Source organism: Eretmochelys imbricata, chromosome 20, assembly GCF_965152235.1.
Source record: "Eretmochelys imbricata isolate rEreImb1 chromosome 20, rEreImb1.hap1, whole genome shotgun sequence".
In the NCBI taxonomy this organism is placed as follows: domain Eukaryota; kingdom Metazoa; phylum Chordata; order Testudines; family Cheloniidae; genus Eretmochelys; species Eretmochelys imbricata.
The window spans coordinates 3836604-3858450 of NC_135591.1; the positions used below are offsets into that span (position 1 = coordinate 3836604).

The 21847-nt window shown below is 66.4% G+C and overlaps 1 protein-coding gene across 1 annotated transcript in view; it reads left to right on the forward strand.

The window, feature by feature from the left end:
- Positions 1-2294: 2294 nt before the first annotated feature.
- Positions 2295-21847, forward strand: part of ARHGEF25 (Rho guanine nucleotide exchange factor 25) — a 31096-nt gene continuing 11543 nt past the window's right edge. The window contains 12 exon segments of the mRNA XM_077838615.1: positions 2295-2406; positions 5445-5485; positions 5487-5589; positions 5592-5624; positions 15292-15482; positions 15484-15618; positions 15879-15889; positions 16344-16416; positions 18838-18965; positions 19621-19687; positions 20148-20251; positions 20704-20773. Coding sequence (XP_077694741.1) covers positions 2295-2406; positions 5445-5485; positions 5487-5589; positions 5592-5624; positions 15292-15482; positions 15484-15618; positions 15879-15889; positions 16344-16416; positions 18838-18965; positions 19621-19687; positions 20148-20251; positions 20704-20773 — 1068 coding nt within the window.

Below are 21847 nucleotides of genomic sequence, written 5' to 3' on the forward strand. Positions count from 1 at the left end.
GGCTTTGCTGCAGCGAGCCAGGAGACGCAGCCCAGGTGGGTTTGACTGCCTGGGTCCCTCTCCAGGGTCTAGTGCTCTCGGCGTGGGCCCAGTGCAGGGGACGGGGCCGCTGTGGCTAACACCCCTGTGGAGGGAGCAGCTTGTCAGTTCTAGCAGGGGGAGGAATCCAGCAACCCTACAATAACAAACCAGCAGGCCCAGCCCCAGTGCTCCCAGGAGACCCTACAACAACAAACCAGCAGGCCCAGCCCCAGTGCTCCCAGGAGACCCTACAATAACAAACCAGCATGCAGCGGAGGGGAGTTCCCATCTGCCACGTCTCCTTCAGGAGCTGGGGGCTCAGGGCTCCTGCCAGGCTCATTTGGAGGAGGGAGAATTTGGGACCCATGGGCTGGGGATGGGGGTGCGTGTGAGGGGTACAGCAGCAAACTGTCATCAGTGTGTGTGTGTGGGGGGGGTCTGTGCAGGGGAGGGGGAAGCAGCAAGGGGCTCAAGGCCTGGGGGTGGAGGGGGGAGGGAGGAAAGGTGGCTGGCATGAATGAGAGGGACAGAGGACTCCAAAGTGGGTGGGGCGGGAGCCTGTATGTGGGGCCTGCATGGCGGGGGGGGGGGGGAGAGATGAGGTTGTGATGGGGCCCTTGGGTGGGGGGGACGGACACGGAGCATAGGTGGGAGATGGGAGGCAGGGGTCCTGCGTGGCGTGGGTGGGGGCATGGGAGATGGGGGAGGGGCAGGGCAGAGGGTTGGGGGGGGAGGGGGCAGGAGGATGGGGGGAAAGTCCTGCGTGGCGGGGGAAGAGCGGGGCGGGGGTTGGGGGAGGGGTCCTGCGTGGCGTGGGCGGGGGCATGGGGGAGGGGCGGGGCAGGGCAGGGCGGGGGTTGGGGGAGGGGCTCTGGCTGCGGCTCCTCTGAGCTCGGGCTCCAAAAATGTGTTTTGACTTTGGAAAGTGGGAGAGAAATGGCAGGAAACGAACGTCCCAGGGGAGTCCCCGACCGTAATTACCGGGCTATAGGGGGCAGCGGGAGGATCCTGGCTCTGGGGGAGCCCCCGACCGTAATTACCGGGCTATAGGGGGCAGCTGGAGGATCCTGGCTCTGGGGGAGCCCCCGACCGTAATTACCGGGCTATAGGGGGCAGCTGGAGGATCCTGGCTCTGGGGGAGCCCCCGAACGTAATTACCAGGCTATAGGGGGCAGCGGGACGGCCCGGACTCTGGGGGAGGCCCTGACCGTAATCACAGGGCCATGGGGGAACGGGGAGCCACCTGGGGAAATTTCTCTCTAGGGCACTGTCAGTGGCCTGAGCCTCTCCATTCCCCTCCACCCCTCGCCCTCCTCTGCTCCCTGCCCCACAGCGCTGGCTCCTCACCTTGGCCTGGAACCAGCTCCCTATTTCCTAGGGGCCTCCCCTGCCCCATCCCCGCCGGAGCCCAGGACACCCGCAGGGCCGAGTCTGCAGCTCCCCTGGGGACATCGAAAAAGAGCGACCCTCCAGAAGCCCCCCCGGCCTGGGGCTGGGCTAGGCTGGTTTTACATGGGACTAGCCTGCGCCTGGTCTGGCCACCCTGCGCTGCCCTTTGCCCTCCCAGCCCGCGCAGCGATGCCCGTTGAGCAGCGCTTCATTTGTGCCAGGGCACCGCTGGGCCCGGTGGCTCGTAGCCCCCGGCACCGCTGGGCCCGGTGGCTCGTAGCCCCCGGCACCGCTGGGCCCGGTGGCTCGTAGCCCCCGGCACCGCTGGGGCCCGGTGGCTCGTAGCCCCCGGCACCGCTGGGCCCGGTGGCTCGTAGCCCCCGGCACCGCTGGGCGCGGTGGTTTCTAGCCCCCGGCACCGCTGGCCTGCTGCATCCATTATGAAAGCAAAAACATTGCTCCAGCCCCAGCCCCTCTTTCATTCCAAAGGCAGCCCTGTCGCTGAGCTCCCCACCCGCCCCGACTCTGAGTGCTGCCCTGGGGGTCCCAGCACCCCCCCTTCCCCTGCGCTCTCCCAAGGCCGGGGAGCAGCCAGGGAGGAGGCGGGAGATAAAAGGTGGTGGCGGGACCAGGGAGGGTAGCAGCTTGTAGCAGAGAAGTTATGGTAGCTGCGGAGGAGCGGGGGGCCGGGGTGGGGGCCTCGGATCGGAGCCACGCAGGGATCCGTTGCTGTTTAGCAATCCCAGCCACTCTCGGCGGCCACACGGCAGGGTGCCCGGGGCTCCGCCCGGCACCCCTGCTCCCCCAGACACCTCCAGCCTCGCACTGGAGCAGGGAGCCTTTGGAGGCAGCCAGGCGGAAGTGGGACCCCCCAGCCCCGGGCCATGAAGGCCCCCCAGCAGGCAGCGGGGTGCACGGACCAGATGCTGGGGGCCATGGCCGATATCCTGACCTCCATGGCCCTCCCCAGCCAGCAGTGGGTAAGGGCCTGGGATGGTGGGGGGGGGGAGCGGCTCCTGGGGGCTTCAGAGCCACATGACATCTCTGGGGAGCATGTGGGGCTTGTGCAGGGGATTTGGGGCCATCTGGGTCCCCTATGAGCGCTGGGCCAGCCTGACAGGGGATGTTCCCAGGGGCAGTCGGGGGCTCTGTGCTGGGGTGAAGGGGGGTCAGTCTAGGGGCAATTGGGGGGGTCTCTGCAGAGGGGGTTGGAGGGTTCTGTGCAGGGTGGTTGGGCGGCCCATGTGGGGATAATCGGGGGTCTGTGCAGGGGCGTCTGTGCAGGGTGTTGGGGGCTGTGCAGAAGGAATTGCACAGGCCGCATGGGGCTGGCTGTGGGGTCTGCGTGGGGGTCACTAAGGGGGCCGTGCCCCCAGTGCCGGCACATGGGCTGCAGATTTTGGGGCCTTGATGCCGCCCCTCTCCGGCTCACAGGGTGTTTCCCGGCTGCTGGGCAGAGGGATCCCGCCAGACTCCCCTTCCCCTTCCCCCCTGGGTGGGTGCTGGGAGGCTCCATTCCTGGGGGAGGGGGGTGAGATTGGTTAGAGCAGAGCTTCAAGGGAGAAGCTGGGACCCCCCAGCCCCAGCAAACGGGCTTCCTGGTGTGGGGCAGATACAGTCCCAGGGATGGGGGGTATAAACACCCCACCCTGCGGATCCTTCCTGCTGCAGTAGTGCAGGCAGGCTCGTTTGTTATTGTAGGGTCTCTCGGGGCATTGGCTGTTTGTGCTGGTTTGTTATTATAGGGTCTATCAGGGGCTACGGTGGTGCATGGAGGGTTATTATTGTAGGGTCTTTCGGGGCACTGGGGCTGTACATGCTGGGCAGTTGTTGTAGGGTCTCTCAGGGGGATTAGGGTGATGTATGCTGGTCGGTTATTGTAGGGTCTCCTGGGAGCACTAGGGCTGTGCGGGCGGTTTATTATTGTAGGGTCTCTGGTGCGCTGGGGCTGCGCGGGCGGGTTTGTTACTGTAGGGTCTCTCGGGGCGCTGGGGCTGGGCGGGCGGGTTTGTTATTGTAGGGTCTCTCGGGGCGCTGGGGCTGCGCGGGCGGGTTTGTTATTGTAGGGTCTCTCGGGGCGCTGGGGGCTGCGCGGGCGGGTTTGTTATTGTAGGGTCTCTAGGGGCGCTGGGGCTGCGCGGGGCGGGTTTGTTATTGTAGGGTCTCTCGGGGCGCTGGGGCTGCGCGGGCGGGTTTGTTATTGTAGGGTCTCTCGGGGCGCTGGGGCTGCGCGGGCGGGTTTGTTATTGTAGGGTCTCTCGGGGCGCTGGGGCTGCGCGGGCGGGTTTGTTATTGTAGGGTCTCTCGGGGCGCTGGGGGCTGCGCGGGCGGGTTTGTTATTGTAGGGTCTCTCGGGGCGCTGGGGCGGGCGGGCGGGTTTGTTATTGTAGGGTCTCTCGGGGCGCTGGGGCTGTGCGGGGGGTTTGTTATTGTAGGGTTGCTCGTGCACCAGGCAGGAGGTCCAGTGGCTGCTGTATTAGCAGCATTTTTAAACACAACTCATGAAGAGGAATCTCAAGCCAGGGACATCCCCCCCCCCCCGCCCCGCATGTCACTGATTCTCAGCCTGTCCCTCCCCGAGCATTTGGGGCGGGGGCCAAGGCTCAGGGGGCCACATCTGAATTAGGGAGAAGCAGCGGCCGAAGGCGGGGGGCTGCAGTGCAGGGAGTCTCCTCAGACAGGAGGGCTCTGCCCTAGAGGAGCTCACTGCCCCATCCCCTCCCCATCCCCAGATCAGCTGGCAACCCCTCCCCGCACCAGAGCGGCTCACAGCTCCCTGCCCTTCTCGCGGGGCGGGGCTGGGGTTCTGGACCAGGCCTCCAAACACATGTTTCTTTTAAGAGTATCAGGAGTCTCAATGCAAAGGGACAACCCTACAATAACAAACCGGAGCATAACACCCAGCGCTTAGAGACCCTACAATAACAAACCAGAGCAACCCTACAATAACAAACCGGAGCATAACACCCAGCGCTTAGAGGACCCCTACAATAACAAACCGGAGCATAACACCCAGCACTTAGAGACCCTACAATAACAAACTGGAGCATGACACCCAGTGCTTAGAGACCCTACAATAACAAACCAGAGCAACCCTACAATAACAAACTGGAGCATGACACCCAGCGCTTAGAGACCCTACAATACAAACCGGAGCATAACACCCAGCACTTAGAGACCCTACAATAACAAACCGGAGCATAACACCCAGCACTTAGAGACCCTACAATAACAAACCAGAGCAACCCTACAATAACAAACCGGAGCATAACACCCAGCGCTTAGAGACCCTACAATAACAAACTGGAGCATGACACCCAGCGCTTAGAGACCCTACAATAACAAACCAGAGCAACCCTACAATAACAAACCGGAGCATGACACCCAGCGCTTAGAGACCCTACAATAACAAACCGGAGCATGGCACCCAGCGCTTAGAGACCCTACAATAACAAACCAGAGCAACCCTACAATAACAAACCGGAGCATGACACCCAGCGCTTAGAGACCCTACAATAACAAACCGGGAGCATGACACCCAGCGCTTAGAGACCCTACAATAACAAGCTCTTGTGAGGGTGGCAGTACGGGAGGAAACAAGCTCCTCTTTCTGCGTCCGGGGGATCCGAGCGGGGACCCCTCCCTGGGCTGGTCCCAGCCTGGGGAGTCTCTGAGCAGGAAGCAGCGGTGGAGGGTGAGGAGTGATCGGTGACAGCGGCTGACACCCTCCAGGCGAGGGTGCGGGTATGGCCGTGGCCAATGCCAACGCCCTGCTGCTCCAGGAGTGCCAGGAAACAAGTCAGCAAAGTCAGTGCCCAGGCTCTGCCTCCAGCTGGAACAGGCGGGAGTGGGGGGCACCGGCAGAGCTGGGGGGGAGCCAGGGCTGGGCTAGCAGGGGGCTGTGGGTCAGGATTGAGGGGCAGGACTTGGGGCGGAGCCCAGCTTTGCTCTCTGGCAGGGCGCCCTGCGCCTCTGGCCCATCCCTCCCCAGCCCCCCACACCCCCCCCACCAACCTGTCTGTCCTTCCTTCCAGCTGCCGATCTGTGCTCAGAGGGTCCGGGGGCCGAGATGCTGGCCGGAGCACCGCAGCTCCGAGGCCCCTTCAGGGAATGGGGAGCAGCATGACGGGGACCCCCAGAGCGGGCCAGCAGCACCAGGCCCCCCCAAGCCCCACGGTGTGGCCAGGCCCCAGACACCTGCCCCTCAGAAGAAGGTGAGTCCAGCTCCGGTTCCTCCCCCCCCCGCGCCTGTCTGCCCCCCAGGGTTCTGGGGCCTTGGCTGGGGGCTCCTACCTGTTCATCAGAAACCCCCCCCCCCCCCAGTCCCTGAGGCTGTGACAGCCAGGAACACAGATTAGCGCCCTCTGAACCGGTCCCTGGGCTCCTCGGCCGGCATGGGGAGGGATCGGGGCCAGGCTCTGGGGCTAGTGAGGGAGGATTGGCCTGCAGGGCCCCAGAGAGCAGTTGAGCCACGACGGGGGTGGGGTAGGAGCAGGAGCGGGGACTAGAGCCGCCCCCGGTTCTTCTCCAGACAAATCAGAGACGTCCTGGAGTCAGCGGCCCCCCTCAGGGCCTTTTCGGGGGAGTTTCCTGGGGGGTTCCGAGGGCTCTGTCCTGACACATGGCTGGAGAAATCCTGCGTTTGCCCCGCGTGGGGCAACAGCGTGAGCCCCCCCAACCCTGGTACCCCAGCCTGACCCACACATGAGGGGCACTCAGGCCCCTTGGTCCATTCAGCCATGGCCTCCCCACTGAGCCAGCCAGCAAGGGGGCCGGCTGGTGACAGTGGTTTCCATGCCGGGGCTACCCCTCCCTGACAGGTTGAGCTGAGATACCCCCCCCGCCCCCCAGTTCTTTCACCCAGGGTCATTGAATTTGTCAATCCTGCCCCAGGGCACGATGGGAGCCAGTGCCCCCTAGAAGAGAAAGGCCCCTGGCTCCATTCCCTGCCCCCCGTGCCAGCCAGTCTCATTCAGCTGGTACCTCCCTGCCCAGTGTGGGGCTGGCCCCACGGCTGCCTCGCAGGCCCAGATGCCCTGGGAACGGTCCCGCAGGCAGGTCTGCCAATGGCGACCCGCAGCCCCTGCCAGCCCAGTGACTGTCCCTTCCTGGTGCGGAGCTGTGAGGTGAGCGGTGCCCTCTGGCCAGTTGGCAGAGACACCCGGGGTCAGGAGTACGTGGCTCGCGTGGGGCTGGGGGGGGCGCTGGGGTACCTAAGAGACAACCCCGGTGGTTTGCCTTGAAGGTTCTGTGGGGTGGAGCCTGCGCAGGGGGGTCAGGCGCACCCGGGGTCGTGCCCCACTTTCCTGCCTCCCCCCATGTCCCTCACTCCCAGTGGTGGCCCCTGAAATGGCAGAGCCGGTGCCAGGCTCCAGGCGGTGACTCGGACGCCGGCTCCGGCCCCAGGCTGGGGGGCAACGGGCAGCAGATGGCACTGCGGTGCGGGCAGATGGATGGCTGCCCCGCAGTGCACCTGGGGGGGGCAGTGATTAATATAGGGGGGGAGATGATCCAGAAAACACCGGCCTCTTGCTCTGTTTTGCCCCCAGGGGGGAGGTCCATTGCACCTTTCAGCCCCCAGCCTTGGGGCTCAGCCCCACTCCCTGCCAGGCAGCCGGGGCTGCCCCCGCTCCCTGCCAGGCCTTTCGGGAGCCCAAGCTGGGACCCCGCCCAGGACCCCCATCTGCCCAGCGCCAGGGCAGGCTCTCCCCGCTGCAGGCCTGCTCCTCTGCAGTCTGGCTGCAGCCTGGGCTGGGAAGAGCCCAAGGGAGCGAGGGATGGAGGCAGGGAGGGGGAGGGATGGAGGGATGGAGGGATGGAGAGGGGGGAGGGAAAGCCCAGGCTCCTCCTCCTCCTCCCTGGCAGCTCGGCCCAGCCCCAGCCCCTGTTATTCCAGCGCTGAGCGTGCAGTGGGAGGAGCCCTGGGCCCCACGGCTTCCCCCGGCTCTGTGCCCCGATTCCCGCTGGCCCGGTCTATGGCTGGCACCCCTTGGGCAGCGGGCGCCGGTGCCCAGCACGGCCGGGCAGCACCATGAAAGGGGGGCACCAGCAGGGCTGCTCCTGCCAACACTTGTTCCGCAAAGTCCTTGCCAAGTGCAGCTGCTGTGACGCCCAGGCGCGAGGTCAGTGACTCCCCTCCCTCAACCCCCCGCCTGCCACCACGGGCTCTGCCCCCCCTCCCCCCACACCGGGGCGCTGTCCCCTGCGGGCACCTCTCCGGGGCATGGCACAGTAGGCAGCCGGCTCAGCCTACAGATGCCCCGCGGCCTCGCCCCGTTGGCAACGGCTGAGCCAGGCAGCGGGTGCATGGGGGGGGGCAGGTGAAGTTTGGAACAAGAGGGACGGGTGAATTTAGAGCTGGGGAGGCACGGGGGGGGGGGGCGAAGGGGGACTGGTGCATCGCTCAGTGTTAGGGGCTGGGTCCCAGGGTGGGTTGTAGTCTCTGTGGTGGAGGTGGCCCAAAGTGTGTCTGGGGGGGGACCACACAGTCCTGGGGGAGGGGGGGGTTGGGGCGTGCTGTGCCCAGACTCCAGCATCTGTCCTGGCCATTCACCATCTGCCTGGGGGGGGGTGCCCGGCTTGCCCGTGGTCCCACACTCGGCACAGGGGTCCTGCCCTCTCCCCCAGCCTGAGGCCCTGCTGACCTGGTTGGGGGCGAACCCCCACTCTGGCCCCTGTGGCCATTGCTCATCTCCCACTGCCTGCACTGGGGCTGCTGGGGTTGGGGGGCATTGGACCCCCCAGGGTAGGGGCAGGGAGGGGGGCCCTCAGTCTGGTCTGTGCACCCCAGGCTCTTACCCCTTTGCCCCCTGCGGCCCAGTGCCCCCCTCGCCCTGCACCAGAGCAGGATTTTGGCTCCTGCAACCAGGACCAGGGATCTGCCCAGGGCTCAGGTGGGGCCCTGTCTGGGGGCTTGTGTACCCCTGAGCCCCACCTCGGCCTGGAGCCCAGACTGCGCTGCAGTTCCAAGAAGGGGCCAGTAGGGGGCGCCCTATCCCGGCCACTCAGTTGCATTGCACTGCCCAGCCGAGGCTGGGGGTGAGGGTCCTGCAGCATCCCCACGCCCCCCGCTCTTCTCTGGGGAGTGCTCTGTAACTCGGGGGCAGCTCCTCTTCCCTGGATTGAGGGGCATCAGTAGAGCTGGGGGTGGGGGGAGCCCAGGGCTGGGCTAGCTGGGGGCTGCGGGTCGGGATTGAGGGGCACTGGCAGAGCTGGGGGGGTGCATGTCCTGGGTGACCCCATGGCCAGGGGGGGCATTCCCAGTGGCCCCGTGGCCGGGGGGGGAGGCCCCGTGTCCCCGGTGGCCCCGTGTCTGGGGCATGAGGATCCTTTTCTGTTCCATGATCCAACCTCTGGCACATTCCTTCCAGGCCCCAGAGACGTGTCTTGTGGGGGAGACCGTGGGACCCCTCAATCCCCAGCCCCCGCCCCCACTGCAGGGGCACATTAATAAAACTCCTTGGTCCCATTCCTGGCTCTGGGTCAGAAGGTGATGATGGGCTGGGAGCCAGGATGTCTGGGTCCCACCCCAGCTCTGGAAGGGGGTGGGGGCTAGCAGGTTAGAGCAGTGGGGGTTGGGAGCCCAGGACTCCTGGGTTCTACCCCCCAGGTTGGGGCAGGTGTGGGGGGGGGGAGTGGGGCCCCCAGCCCAGGGATCCTCCCTGGGAGCTGCAGCCCATTGCTGTGTCTCTCAACAGCGCCCCCGCCTGGCCAGCCTGAGGGCAGAGCGGACTGATGGGGCACGGTGCGGGCCAGCTGCCCCCACTGCCAGGACCTCTGCCTCTTCCCCGCAGGCCTGGGTCACTGGCGGGCGGGCGGGGTGGGGGTGGATGTCCCAGTGCTAGGAGTCATGGCGGGGGGGGTATCAGTGCCAGGGGTTGTCCTGGGTCGGTGTGGGGGTGGGGAGGTGGACAGGCTGTAGAAGTGTTGGGGACCCAGTGTGGTGGGAGGAGCCACCAGCCAAGCTGCCAGGAGAGAGAAGCTCTCCGGTCACCAGCCCCCCCATTGCCTGCCCCAGCTGGTGCCGAGCAGGGGACATTCACGTCCCCTCGCCCCCGATACCCACCGACCTCAACCCCCACCTGGCGCCCTCTCCCTCCGCAGGCGGGCAACTGGCTGCGCCAAGCGGGGCTTTCACCCACCTAATGGTAGAGAATTAGATGAGAGCAGAGAGGGGGCAACTCTCAGCCCGGACTCCTGGGTTCTATTCCTAGCTCTGGGAGGGGAGTGGGGTTAGAGTGGGTGGGCAGGGGCGGGGGGATTCTCTTTTGTTACTGAAATTCTTTCCCTAACCCCCAGTCATAGCTGGTGTGTTATTGTAGGGTCTTCCTGGAGTTATATGGCTGTACCCAGACTGGTGTGTTATTGTAGGGTCTTCCTGGAGTTATATGGCTGTACCCAGACTGGTGTGTTATTGTAGGGTCTTCCTGGAGTTTCGTGGCTGTACCCAGAACTGATGTGTTATTGTAGGGTCTTCCTGGAGTTTCGTGGCTGTACCCAGACTGATGTGTTATAGTAGTCTCTCTCAGAGCGAGGCTTGTTATTGTCAGGTGCTTCGTGAGTGCTGGGCTGTGCATGCTACTTTATTATTGTAGGGTCCCTTTGCAGCGCTGCAGCTGTAGACACTGGTTTGTTATTGTAGGGTCTCCCAGAAGCTCTGGACTGGGCAGACTGGGATCCTTTGTTGCAGCTTTGTGGGCACAGGGCTGCGGGCTCTGCTCTGTTATTGTAGGGTCTCTCGCCAGACCGGTTCTTATTGGCGGGTTGCTCCTGCTGGCATTGTTTAGCAGAGTCTGACCCTCTGTGGGGTGACAGCTGCCCCCTTTGGCCTGAATCTGGGGACCCCCCCCGCCGTGTTGGTCCAAGATCCCGGCTCCCCTGAGCGCCGGAGGGGCTGGTCGCACCAGCTCTTCCCCCAGGGGGCTCCAGCAGGACAGGGCCCAGCCCTGGGGGAATACCCCAGGCCACAGGGACCCCACCTGATCACCCCACAGGACTTGTCCTGGGGCTCAAGGCCCCAACACCCCCCAGGTCTCTCTGGTGCGACATCCCCATCCCGAAATGGAGCTGTTGTGACCACGGACAATGCGAACCCTGGGCCGGCCCACCCCCACGCCTTGCTGGACAGCCCCCAGCTGCCCCCCAAGCTGGGTAGTCCTCCCCTCGCAGGGTTCCCCCTCCCCAGCACAGGGCTCGGCTCCCAATGCCAGGGAGGGCTCTGTGTGGGAGGGATGAGCTCACAGGCATGGGGGGGGGGGGGACGCAGCAGCAGACAGCCCCCCCCCCCCCCCTCCCGGGGCCTGGCAAACTCGCCGAGTCAGCAGTAGTGTCCTGTTGCTCCTGCAGCTGGCCCGGTGCAGCGGGGCCTGGAGCCGGGGGGGGGCCTGGCTGCCCAGTGAGCCCGGGTAGCTCGGCGGAGGGGGGGGCTGTGAGGTGCGGAGCTAACACGATTGAGAGCAAACGCCCAGCTCTGCTGGTGCCCCTCACTCCCGACGTGCCCCCCCCCAGCTCTGCCAGTGCCCCTCACTCCCAGCCTGCAGCCCTCCCTTGTTTCAGGCCTGGGTTCCCCCCATGGCTAGGTGAGTGGGGGTCCCAGCATAATCGCACTGAGCTCTGAGGGGGTCACTGGCTTCCCGGGGCGGGGGGAGGCCGTCAGGGTCCCTCCTGCTTCTGCAGCTGGTGCTGGGGAACGCTGGCCCGAGTTCCCCCTGTGGAATCCCCCCCCAGCTCCCCCCACCCAGGGCAATTGCGCTGCTGTGCCTGTGCCCCCCCAAATCCTCCCTCTCCCTGGCTCCTCTCCCAGCTGATCTCCCTGTGTCCTGCCAGCTGACACCCCCCAGGCTCCTCCCCAGCTCCCTGGCTCCTCCCCCCCAACTGACTCCCCACAACCCCCAGCTCCTCCCTCGGCTGACGCCCCCCCAGCTCCCTGCTCCTCCCCCAGCTGATCTCCCCAGATCTCCCCAGCTGGCTCACCCCCCCCCCCCCGCAAGTTCTCTGGTCTCTTGCCCCCACACCCTGGCCAATTCTCTTCCACCCAGGCTGGTTTTACTGCCCGCCCCCCCAGCACAGCCTGTTTATACCATAATAAAATCAACATTTTTTGGTCAGCCTCATTAAAATAAACAGAGTGTAATGGGGAAATGTTGGCAGGATCCTGGGATGGGCGGGTGGCGGGGGGTGGGGAGCCCTGCACTTAACCCCCTGGCTGCTGCTTGGGAGCCCCTCCCCCAGAGGCCTGCCCCAGTGTGGGGCAGGTCTTCACGCCACCCCGCCTGCTGCCTGGAGTCCCCCCTTCATTCCAGCAGCTCCCCCTCCCCCACTGGAAGGGCAGCAGGGACCTGACTCCCCCCTCCAGCCTTTTCCTTTTGGAGGGGGTCTTCCCAGATTGCCCCCTCCCCCAGGCCCCTCACCACCCAGGGTGCTGCAGAGGGGGGCCCTCAGCACCCTCTATTCTGAGCTTGGCCGTTTGCCCTGCTCATCCCCCTTTGGTTGTAGAGAGGGGGTGGGGCTGGAGCCAGGGACTCCTGGGTTCTCCGGGCTCCAGTAGCAGGGGTTGCTCAGCCCACAGGCCTGTCCCCGGGGCTCAGTAAATCCAGCCACGCTGAGCGCTGCCCAACCCTGGGGCGTGGCTGGCGCCTGCTGCCAGGCCTGTGCACATGGAGCCCGGTGCCCAGTGCCAGCCCGGGTGCGGGAGGGCTGGGGAAACAGGGAACACAGCTGCCTTTGCTTGGCCCGGCGCCTGGCCACCGTCCCAGCCACGCTCCACACCAGCCTCAGCCCCAGCACTGCGGCTACCCTCTTCCCCCATGGCCACGCAGCTCCCCCACCTCAGCCCTGGCACCACCGGGCACCAGCAGCGCCCTGCGGGGCTTCCTAGGAAGAGCTGGTCAGCGCAGGGATCCCGCACGTTACTGGGAGGATCCCCTCTAGGGGGTGCTGGCTCTGATCCGGCCCCCGGGCGAGGGCACCGGCTGGCACAGGGAACGGGACATGGGGCCTTTTCCCTCTAGGGGGTGCTGGCTCTGATTCCGCCCCCGGGCGAGGGGCACCGGCTGGCACAGGGAACGGGACATGGGGCCTTTCCCCTCTAGGGGGTGCTGGCTCTGATCCAGCCCCTGGGGCAGGGCACTGCCTGGCCTGGGCCTTTCCCCATTGGGGGGCACCGGTTCCAGTCTCCTCCAGTTTGCTGCAGGGTCCCAAAGCCCCATCTCTGGGGCCCTGCCCCCCCCGCCCCGCCCCCTCGCTCCCCCAGGCTCCTTAAGAGCCTTTAAAAGAAAACTAAATGATAGAGAACCCAACTCAAGTCACACAATCCCCTGCCCCTCCCCTGCCCGGTCCGGCTTGTGCCGAGGCTCGGCCTCCGGCCCCCCTGCCCCGGGAACAGCGGGTGGAACAGGGCGGCCGCTCACCGGCGCTGCCAAGAATCTCTCCATGCACGTCCCGCCGCGGGCGCACGGCCCCTCCCCTGGCACGTGGGGGGGGGAGCTCCCGGGAGCTGGGCCATGGGGGCAGGACGCTGGTGACGGAGGGCGCGTGGGGGACAAATTCGGGCGGGGGGGCAACTCCCTAATCCCCGGGGGGAGAATAGGGGCTGCCAGGGGGGGCATCGGGGGAGCAGCCCCCCCCCTCCCCTGGGGCCTGGGATTCCAGGGCAGTTTGGGGCACCACGGAGCCAGCCCAGCTGGGAGCCGATAACTGTGCCCTGCTGCTGGTGCCAGGCCAGCCCATGGGGGGGGGTGCTCCCCCACTGCCCGCTCCCCCCCGCATTCCCTGGGCCTCCGTCCCCACGCCAGGGCCGCCCCCCGGCTCAGGGTGGAGGTGCCAGCTTGGGCCGGGGGTCCGAGGGGAGCCCCTCTCCCATGGGGGCGGCACGTTCCCCAAGCACTGTGCCCAGGCCCCTCCGCCTCGCCCCTGCTGGCGTGGGCGGGGTGCCCATGGCGGCGGCTTGACACGTCCCGGGCTCCTGACGCAGGCGAGGTTATTTCGGGAGCAGGTGCCGTCTCGCTGCATGGGGTTATCACCTCCCGCCAGGCGCTGGTCCAGCCCACGCCGCCCCCTGCCTCGCCAGGCCCTGCCGGGGAGGGGGCCTTCTCCCGCCTGCTACAAGCTTTGCTGCTGACTGGTAGCTGCGCTGAGAGCGGGCCCCCTCAGGGTCAGCGACCTGGGCACCCGGCTGCGATGGCAGGAGAAGGGGAGGGGGGTCCAGCGGGAGGGAACGTTTCGTGCCTCTCGAACGCATGTCCCCGTTTCCCCAAAGCAGCCGGCAGGGAGCGCTGCGGGGAACCCAGGACTCGGACTCCGGGGTTCTCTCCCCAGCTCAGTTGCTTTGGGGAGGCGCCTCCCTCACCGTCTCTCCCAGGAGATGGGGCTGGGATGAGGCTCCCCCACTGGGTAAAGTATGGGTTCGAAATGGGCTGGAGGGGGTGCTGATTCTGGGGTGCGTGGGCGAGGTGGGGGGAGATGTGTGTGGGGGGGGGGGAGAAATCGCAGCTGGAGCTGGGATCTTTGGTGCAATCCTGCGTATGGACAAAGTCCTGGTTCCCCGGAGGCAGCAGGAATCAAACAGCGGGAGGCTGGTGCTTTGCTCCTCATCTGAAGCCCCTTCCCAGCCAGCACTGTGCCCAAAAGCTCTCACACTCTCCAAGCTGTCCTCAGGGCCATGTTCCTGTGCTTTTTCTGCTGCTTCTCTTCAGGTAGCCACAGCGCCATCCAAATGATCCCCAGCTCTCTGGGTTTGCATTCAGGCCCCCCTTGGAAGCTCCCCCCCCCCCCCCGCTCAGATTCCTGACTGGCTGGTGCTTTTCATGGTGGCTCTTGTGGTTTTGCCTCTCTCGTGCCATAAAGGAGCTTAATTGCTTCTCATGTTTCTCTCTAACCCGCAGCCTAGCGCACACTGATGCGAATGCCCACATTCACGCACTCACCTCTGCACTCCCACGCACGTCCTTGTGCACACCCGTACTCGCACGCACCCCCTGGACCCAATTATCCAAAGAGCTCCAGGGATCAGGGCCTGATTTGCCCAAGGACCCTGAGCACTGGGAGGTGAGCTCTTTGGAAGCCCTGCACCCACCCGCCCCCGCCCTGGGCTTGCAGGGAGGGCAGGGGGCTTTGCAGGTGGTCTGCAGGACAGAGGAGGACAAGGCTGCAGCCGACGTGCCAGGGCCGTCCGGCGCCAGCTCCATTCCGCAGCTGGAATTGTTTGGAATAGAGGGGATCAGATTTCTGAGCTGGGCTAAGTCCCAGTAGCCCCCCACCCTGCTACCAGCACTCCCTGCTGTGGGGCTGAGGGATGGGGGCCTGGACAAGTGGGCGTCTGTGTCACCCCACTGTGCTGCAAACCCAGGGGCTAATGCCGGCTCCAGCCGGGCTGCTCAGGGCCTGGGTCGTCCCGGAGCAGGGTCCCTTTCCCAAGCATTTGATCCCACGCCACCAACCGGGCCCCGGAGAGGCTTGGCTTCTCTCCTGGGCCTGGAGAGACACTGCCAGCCCTACCCGCCCACAGCAGCCCCCCTCTGTGCCCGTCTGGCACCCTCTGAAGCCACCCGGGGCATGACCCCCGAACGCTCTCTCGGCTCAGTGTGTGTCCTCCCCCCGGAGGATCCCCTCTGGACTCATGTGAGAGCCCCCAGCATGTCCGTGTGCCCCTCTTCTCCATGCCCGCTCAGGGTGCCTCTTTGTTCTCCACAGCCCCCCCATGCCACACCCCACGGAGTATCCCCCCGCCCCCCCCGGAGAGTCAGCTCTCGCTCTTCCAGAGCTTCTCCCCCATGCCAGGACCCTGCGCACCCCGTGCCCATTCTATACCCACCCCCCTGCCTGCCCCTGCCCACCCTGCGCCCTGCCCCGCTCTCTGACCCCTCAGCCTCTCCTCTCCCGCAGAGCCCTACTCCGTGGCAGGCAGTGATGGCAGCATCTCGGCCTCGGTGGCCTCCATCCAGCCCCAGCCCTCGTCCGGCTCAGCGCCCAGCTCGCCCGGCTCCCGGCGCTCCGTCAGCACCCTCAAGAAGTGGCTGACCACCCCGGTGCGCAAGCTCAGCACCGGCAGCCTGGCCAAGGGCGAGCGGAAGCCGGGAGGGTCGGCCCCGGCGTGGGGGTGAGGGCAGGCGGCACGGCCGGCAGGAGGAGAGGAAGAGCATCGACCTGGGGCTGCTGGGCAAGGCCAACGAGCCCCTCATCACCCTCCGGCAGCCCAAGGCCACGGTGAGAGCACTGCGGGTGGGGGTGGGCACTGCCATGGGGGCTGGATTCCCGCGGGCTGGGCACTGCCATGGGGGGGCTGGGTTCCCAGGGGCTGGGCACTGCCATGGGGGCTGGGTTCCCAGGGGCTGGGTACTGCCATGAGGGGCTGGGGTTGGGTCCTGCATGGGGACTGGTGATGCCAAGGGACTGGTACCGCAGGGCTGGGGTGCCAGGCGATGGGCTAACATTGCCAGGGGAGGCGGGGGGCTGGCTCGCCCAGGGTTTAGGGGAGCTCTGGGTTAGCAGTTCCAGGGGTGGCACAGGGAGCTAGTGATGTGTCAGGACACACCCAGCGCCCTCAATCTGCCCCTGCCGCTGTCCCGCTGGGCATTGAGGCTCTGGCTGGGAAAACAGCCTCTTGAATTCAATTTCCCCTGGAAAACAGGGGATCTCCCATGGGGGGGCACCTGACCCCCGGAGGGAGAGTGAGGGCTGTGGGGGTAGGGGACATGCTCTGCAAGTCTCCCGCCCCCTCTGCAGGCCTGTCCCCCTTCCCCCAGCCCCTTTTCCTCCCTCCTCCAGGTCTCCCTCACTGGGATCATGGAGATCGGGGCAGGGGGTATAGTCCCCCCCATCCTGCTTTAGGAGAAACTGAACCTCTGGACCCCCCCGGCCCCCGTGGCAGAGCTGCAGCCCTAGCCCCCATCTGACCCCTGCCCCTGGTGTGTTGCAGGGAATTGGGCCCCACGGAGAGCGGAGCAGCTGCCGGACCTGGCTCTGCTGTGCAGCCTGCTGGAGGGGGGCACCGCAAAGGCAGACGCACAGGTGAGGAGGGGGCCTTGGGGGCGGGGGCTGGCACCGCGGGAGACCCCCCACCCCTTTCCCCCTGGCTCCAGGTCACCCTCACTGCCCCTGGGACCTCCCATCCCGGGGCGGGGGCTCTGCATTGCAGCGGGCACCCTGAGCTGAGAGCCTCTCACCCACGCCAGGGGTTAACAGTGATGCCAGAGGGGCTGGGGGGGCCGAGCGGGGGCGGTGGAGCTCCCCCCCAGAGGTGGGGCACACGCCCTGCCTCTTACGCTGCTGCCCCTTGCAGGGCACCCCCCACTCTGCCCCACACACATGCTCTCCATCAGCACCTGGCACAGACCTGCGTTTCTGGAGCGGGTGCCAAGACCCCGGGTGGGGGGCGGGCTGGGGGGCGGGCTGGGGTGCTTGTTCCTGCTTCTCTGCAGGGGGCAGGCTGAGTCACGCAAGGGGAGGGGGTCCTCCTCGCCCAGCAGGGGCCAGTCCCCAGCCCACATATGGGGCAGGGGTGGCACCAAAGGCAGCCCCCATAGGGGCGCCCGGCTGTCCTGTCCCAGCCGTAGAACCACTGCTGGTGACTTCCCAGGCTCTGCTCGGGTGCCATGTTGGGGGCTAGATGCCCCCCCCCCCCGATTCTGCCCCATTGGTACCAAGCGCGGCTGGGAGTTGGGGCACAGAGAAGCAGAGCCCAGCCCCAGCCACTGTGGGGGTTCGCTGTGGGGATTGACTCCGGTGGGGGGGGTCCTTGGGGGATTGACTCCCAGGAGTCCCGGTCCGTGGGGCGTTTAACCCTCGCAGGGCCCGATCCTGCCCAGGGTGCTGCCAGGCTGGCTTGGACCCGGCAGGACTTCCCCACTACTGCACACAGTGGAGGGGCCCTCCCCAGCTAGCGGGGTCTGCCTGGGGCTGGGGGGCAGGAGCAGGGACTGGGGGCTCTGGGATGCTCTTGGGGGCACGATGCCCGAGTTGGGTCTGCTGACATCCCCTCCCCCGCCACCCCGTGACTGTGCCCCGGCCCCCAATCTATGGGGTCTCGGTTCCCAGGGCATCCCTTGCAGGGCCTGCAGTTACTATGGAAACCGCATCTCTGGCCATTTGGGTTCCCTGAGATCCCAATCCCATGGCCCCCCACAGCAGAGGAGTCCCCTCGGCAACAGACACCCCGTGCACACGCAGACACAGCCCGCGCACTCCTGTGCACACGTAGACACCCCCCCCACCGCATTGCACACGCCAGACACCTCCCCCGCACCCCATTGCACACGCAGACACTCCCCATGTACACCCCCGTGCACACAGACACACCCCATGCACACCTCATTGTGCACACAGACACCCCCTGCACACACCCCCGTGCACACACAGACACACCCCAATGCACACCTAATTGTACCTGCAGATACACCCATGCACACCCCTTTACACACTCTCAGACACACACCCCATTTACACACTCAGACACACACCCCACACACCCCGTGCATACGCAGATGCCCCGTGCACACCTAATTGTACCTGCAGATACACCCATGCACACCCCTTTACACACTCAGACACACACCCCACACATCCCGTGCATACGCAGATGCCCCGTGCACACCTAATTGTACCTGCAGTTACACCCATGCACACCCCTTTACACACTCAGACACACACCCCACACACCCCGTGCATACGCAGATGCCCCGTGCACACCTAATTGTACCTGCAGTTACACCCATGCACACCCCTTTACACACTCAGACACACACCCCACACATCCCGTGCATACGCAGATGCCCCGTGCACACCTAATTGTACCTGCAGATACACCCATGCACACCCCTTTACACACTCAGACACACACCCCACACACCCCGTGCATACGCAGATGCCCCGTGCACACCTAATTGTACCTGCAGTTACACCCATGCACACCCCTTTACACACGCAGACACATACCCCACACACCCCGTGCACACGCAGACTCGCCCCATGTACACCCCATGCACATGCAGACACACCTCGCGCACACCTCATACACACTCAGAAATACCCCCGCCCACCCCGGGCACACCCCATTGCGCACGCAGACACGCCCCTGTGCGCACGCATTAGAAAGGGAGGTGCCTCCCGCCCCGTCCTGGCTCTCGGGGGAAGTGACTCGGGGGCGCTCCGTGGCTGCAGTGCTGGGGGGGGTGGTCAGAGCTTTCCGTGCCCCGCTGAGGGCCCCTTCCAGGGCAGGCACCAACTCATCTGTTGAGGGGGGAGCTCTGCCCCGACACACAGACTTGAGATGCCGGACCCCTGGCCCAGCTCCCCACAGGCCCCTGCGCCCCCCCCACCTGGCAGGGTCTCCCAGGGCTCTCTGCCCAGCAGCCTCGAGGCCAGTTGCCAATGCCCAGGTGGGAGTGGGCAGGGCTGCTCCGTGTCCCCTAACTGTGTCTCCCCTCCTCCCAGCAGGGCCCCAGCCCCCTTCATGTCCCCAGTGACCCCCAAGGCCCGGCCCACCCTGAAGAGGTCCCCGGGCACCCCCCGGAAGAGATAACGAGTGAGGAGCAGAGAAAGAGTGCCTTAGAAAAGAGTATGTAAGTGGAGCCGCTGCGCCCGTGGGACAGGGCTGAGGGTGCAGGGGTCCGGGATGGGGGTTCCTGGGTGGAGATGCCAGGGGATCTGGGATGGGGGTTCCTGGCTGGGAGGTGCCAGTGGGTATGGATGGGGGTTCCTGGCTGGGAGGTGCTAGGGGGTATGGATGGGGGTTTCTGGGTAGAGGTACCAGGGGGGCATGGATGGGGGTCCTGGGTGCAGGTACCAGAGGGTAGGGACAAGGTTCCTGGCTGGGAGGTGCCAGGGGGTATGGATGGGGGTTTCTGGGTGGAGGTACCAAGGAGTATGGATGGGGGTTCCTGGGTGGAGGTGCCAGGGGGTAGGAACAGGGTTTGGCTGGGGGTGCCAGCGGGCAGGGCTGTGGGTGCCAGTGGCAGGCCTGGGGGGTCCTGGGGTGCTTGGAGAAGAGGCTGAGTCCCCAGCACTGCAGGGGTTTGATAGGAATGGATCCTGGGGCTGGGAGTGACCTCGACTCTAGGTCCCTCCCTGGCATCGCTCTGGGCTTGAGCTGGGAGGGGGCCGGGGCGTCTCTCCCCTGGCAGCGGAGGGCGGGACGGGGAGGATGGAGGGGGGTGTCTCACAAGGGGCCGCGTCCCCTCCCCGCTTTCAGACGTGGCCGTTCCCTCCCGTGGGCAGGTTCGTCCTCACGGAGCTCGTGGAGACGGAGAAGATGTACGTGGAGGACCTAGGCCAGATAGTGGAGGTGTGAACCCCCCCAGAGTCCCCCTCCCTGGACAGCCCCCAGACCCTGGGTTCCCCTCCCCATACAGTCACCAGCCTAGGGTCCCCTTTCCTGGGCAGCACTCCCACCCCAGGGCCCCCTCTCCGGACAGACACCAGCCCTAGGGCCCCCCTCCCCGGGAAGCCCCCCACAGCCCCAGGGCTGCCCAGCAGCAGGCCCAGTCCTAGACCCCTGCTGGGTAGCCCCCCAAGCCTAGTGCCTCCCCGCAGAGCCCTCAGCCCCAGAGCTCTGCCCAGGAACATGGCCCCTCCCTGGGGTGAGCAGGAGCCTCTCCCTTGGCCCAGCACCTCCCGCCAGGGGCTCCATCCCCCCTCACCAGGGGCCCTACCCCTCCGCCACAGACTGGGCAGCAGCAGAGCCCCACCCCCACCCCATGTACCCCAGCGGCAGCTCCCCGCTAATCTGCCCCTCCTGCCCCCAGGGCTACATGGCGACCATGCGTGCCCGGGGCATGCCCGAGGACATGGAGGGCAAGGACAAGATCATCTTTGGGAACATCCATCAGATCTACGACTGGCACAAGGAGTGAGTCAGGGGATGGGACGCTCCCCCCCAACCCCCTGCCCTCCACGTGGGTCACAGAGACACCCACCCCCGCTCGCGCTGTGTCCCAGGGGCTGGGTTCTCCCTGTGCTGCCAGGGCCAGGCTGGCTGCCTCCCCACGCCCACGTATAGGCTGGGGGGGGCACACAGATGCACCCCCAAGAGATCTCTGCAGCGACCCCCCCCCTTCCGCCCACTGCAGAGGGGTGCCCGGACTCTGAAGGATCAAGGAGACGTCTGCGGGCCACCAGGCGAGTTCCCTGCTTCCAGCCATCCGGTGCCCTGCTCTGCCCTCTCCCAGATGTGGCCCCTTGTGGTGCCTGCATGCCCGCTGGGCCCCTGGCACACCCAGCTGCCTGAGGGGCTGGGGGGGCAGAGGGTCAGGGGGGGTCTGCCCCATGGTTCTCAGCCCTCTCTGCCCCCCCTCCCCCCAGTTACTTCCTCAAAGAGCTGGAGAAATGTCTGCACAACCCGGACCTGCTGGCGCAGCTCTTTGTAAAGCACGTGAGTCCCGGGCGTCGCTGCATGTTCCCTGCCCTGCCAGCCTGCCCCTGGCGCTGCCCTGCCCCCCAGCCCTGGCCCCGCCCTGCCAGCCTGCCCCTGGCACTGCCCTGCCCCCCAGCCCTGGCCCCGCCCTGCCCCCCAGCCTTGCCCTGCCTCCAGCACCACCCCACCCCCAGTCCTGTCTCGCCAGCCCACCGGGCCCTGCCCCTGGCACTGCCCTGCCTCCAGCCCTGCCCCGCCCCGCCCCACGCCAGCCTCCAGCCCACCAAGCCCTGCCCCTAGCCCCACCCTGCCACTAGGCCTTGCCCCCAGCTCTGCCCCAGGCCCCGCCCCTGGTCCCACCCTGCCATCAGCCCCGCCCCACCTCACCCCATTCCCAGCCCTGCCTCACCAGCCCACCGGGCCCCTGGCACTGCGTTGCCCCCAGGCCCCGCCCCCTGCCCTGCCCCGGCCATGCCCCCAGCCCCAGCCCCATCCTGCCACCAGGCCCCGCCCCACACCAGCCCCCAGCCCCACGACTAGCAGGCCCCCAGGCCTGCCCACACCACTAGCCCTGCCCCCAGCCCAGCCCTCCCACCTGGCCCCACTCCCAGCCCCACCCTGTCCCAGGCCCCACCCCTACCCTGCCACCAGGTCCAGGTCCCAACCCATCATGCTGCCAGGGCCCTCCCCCCAGGTCCCACCATGCCACGAGGACCCCATCTCATCACGCCCCGGAGGCCCTGCCCTATCACCCCACCGCTCCACCTCGCCGTGCCATGGGGCCCAGGTCCGGCCCTGTCACACCAAGAGGGCCCCGCCCCTGATCTATGCCGCCTCCTGCCCCCCGCCTCCTGCCCCACGAGGGCCGCACGCCATGGGGCTGACTGCCATATGGTGCTGCAGGGGCCCTGCCTGCTCTCCTGTGGGCACGTAACTGCCGGGCATCCTGGCTCCACTGGGGGCTGCCGCAGGTCGCAGCGGGCATCAGCCACGCCCCCGCGGGGATAGACGCAGGAGCATGTTCCAGCGTGTATTAGCGTGATGTAGCATGTGGTCGCATGGGCTGGCAGGTGTTGGAGGGTGTGCTCATGC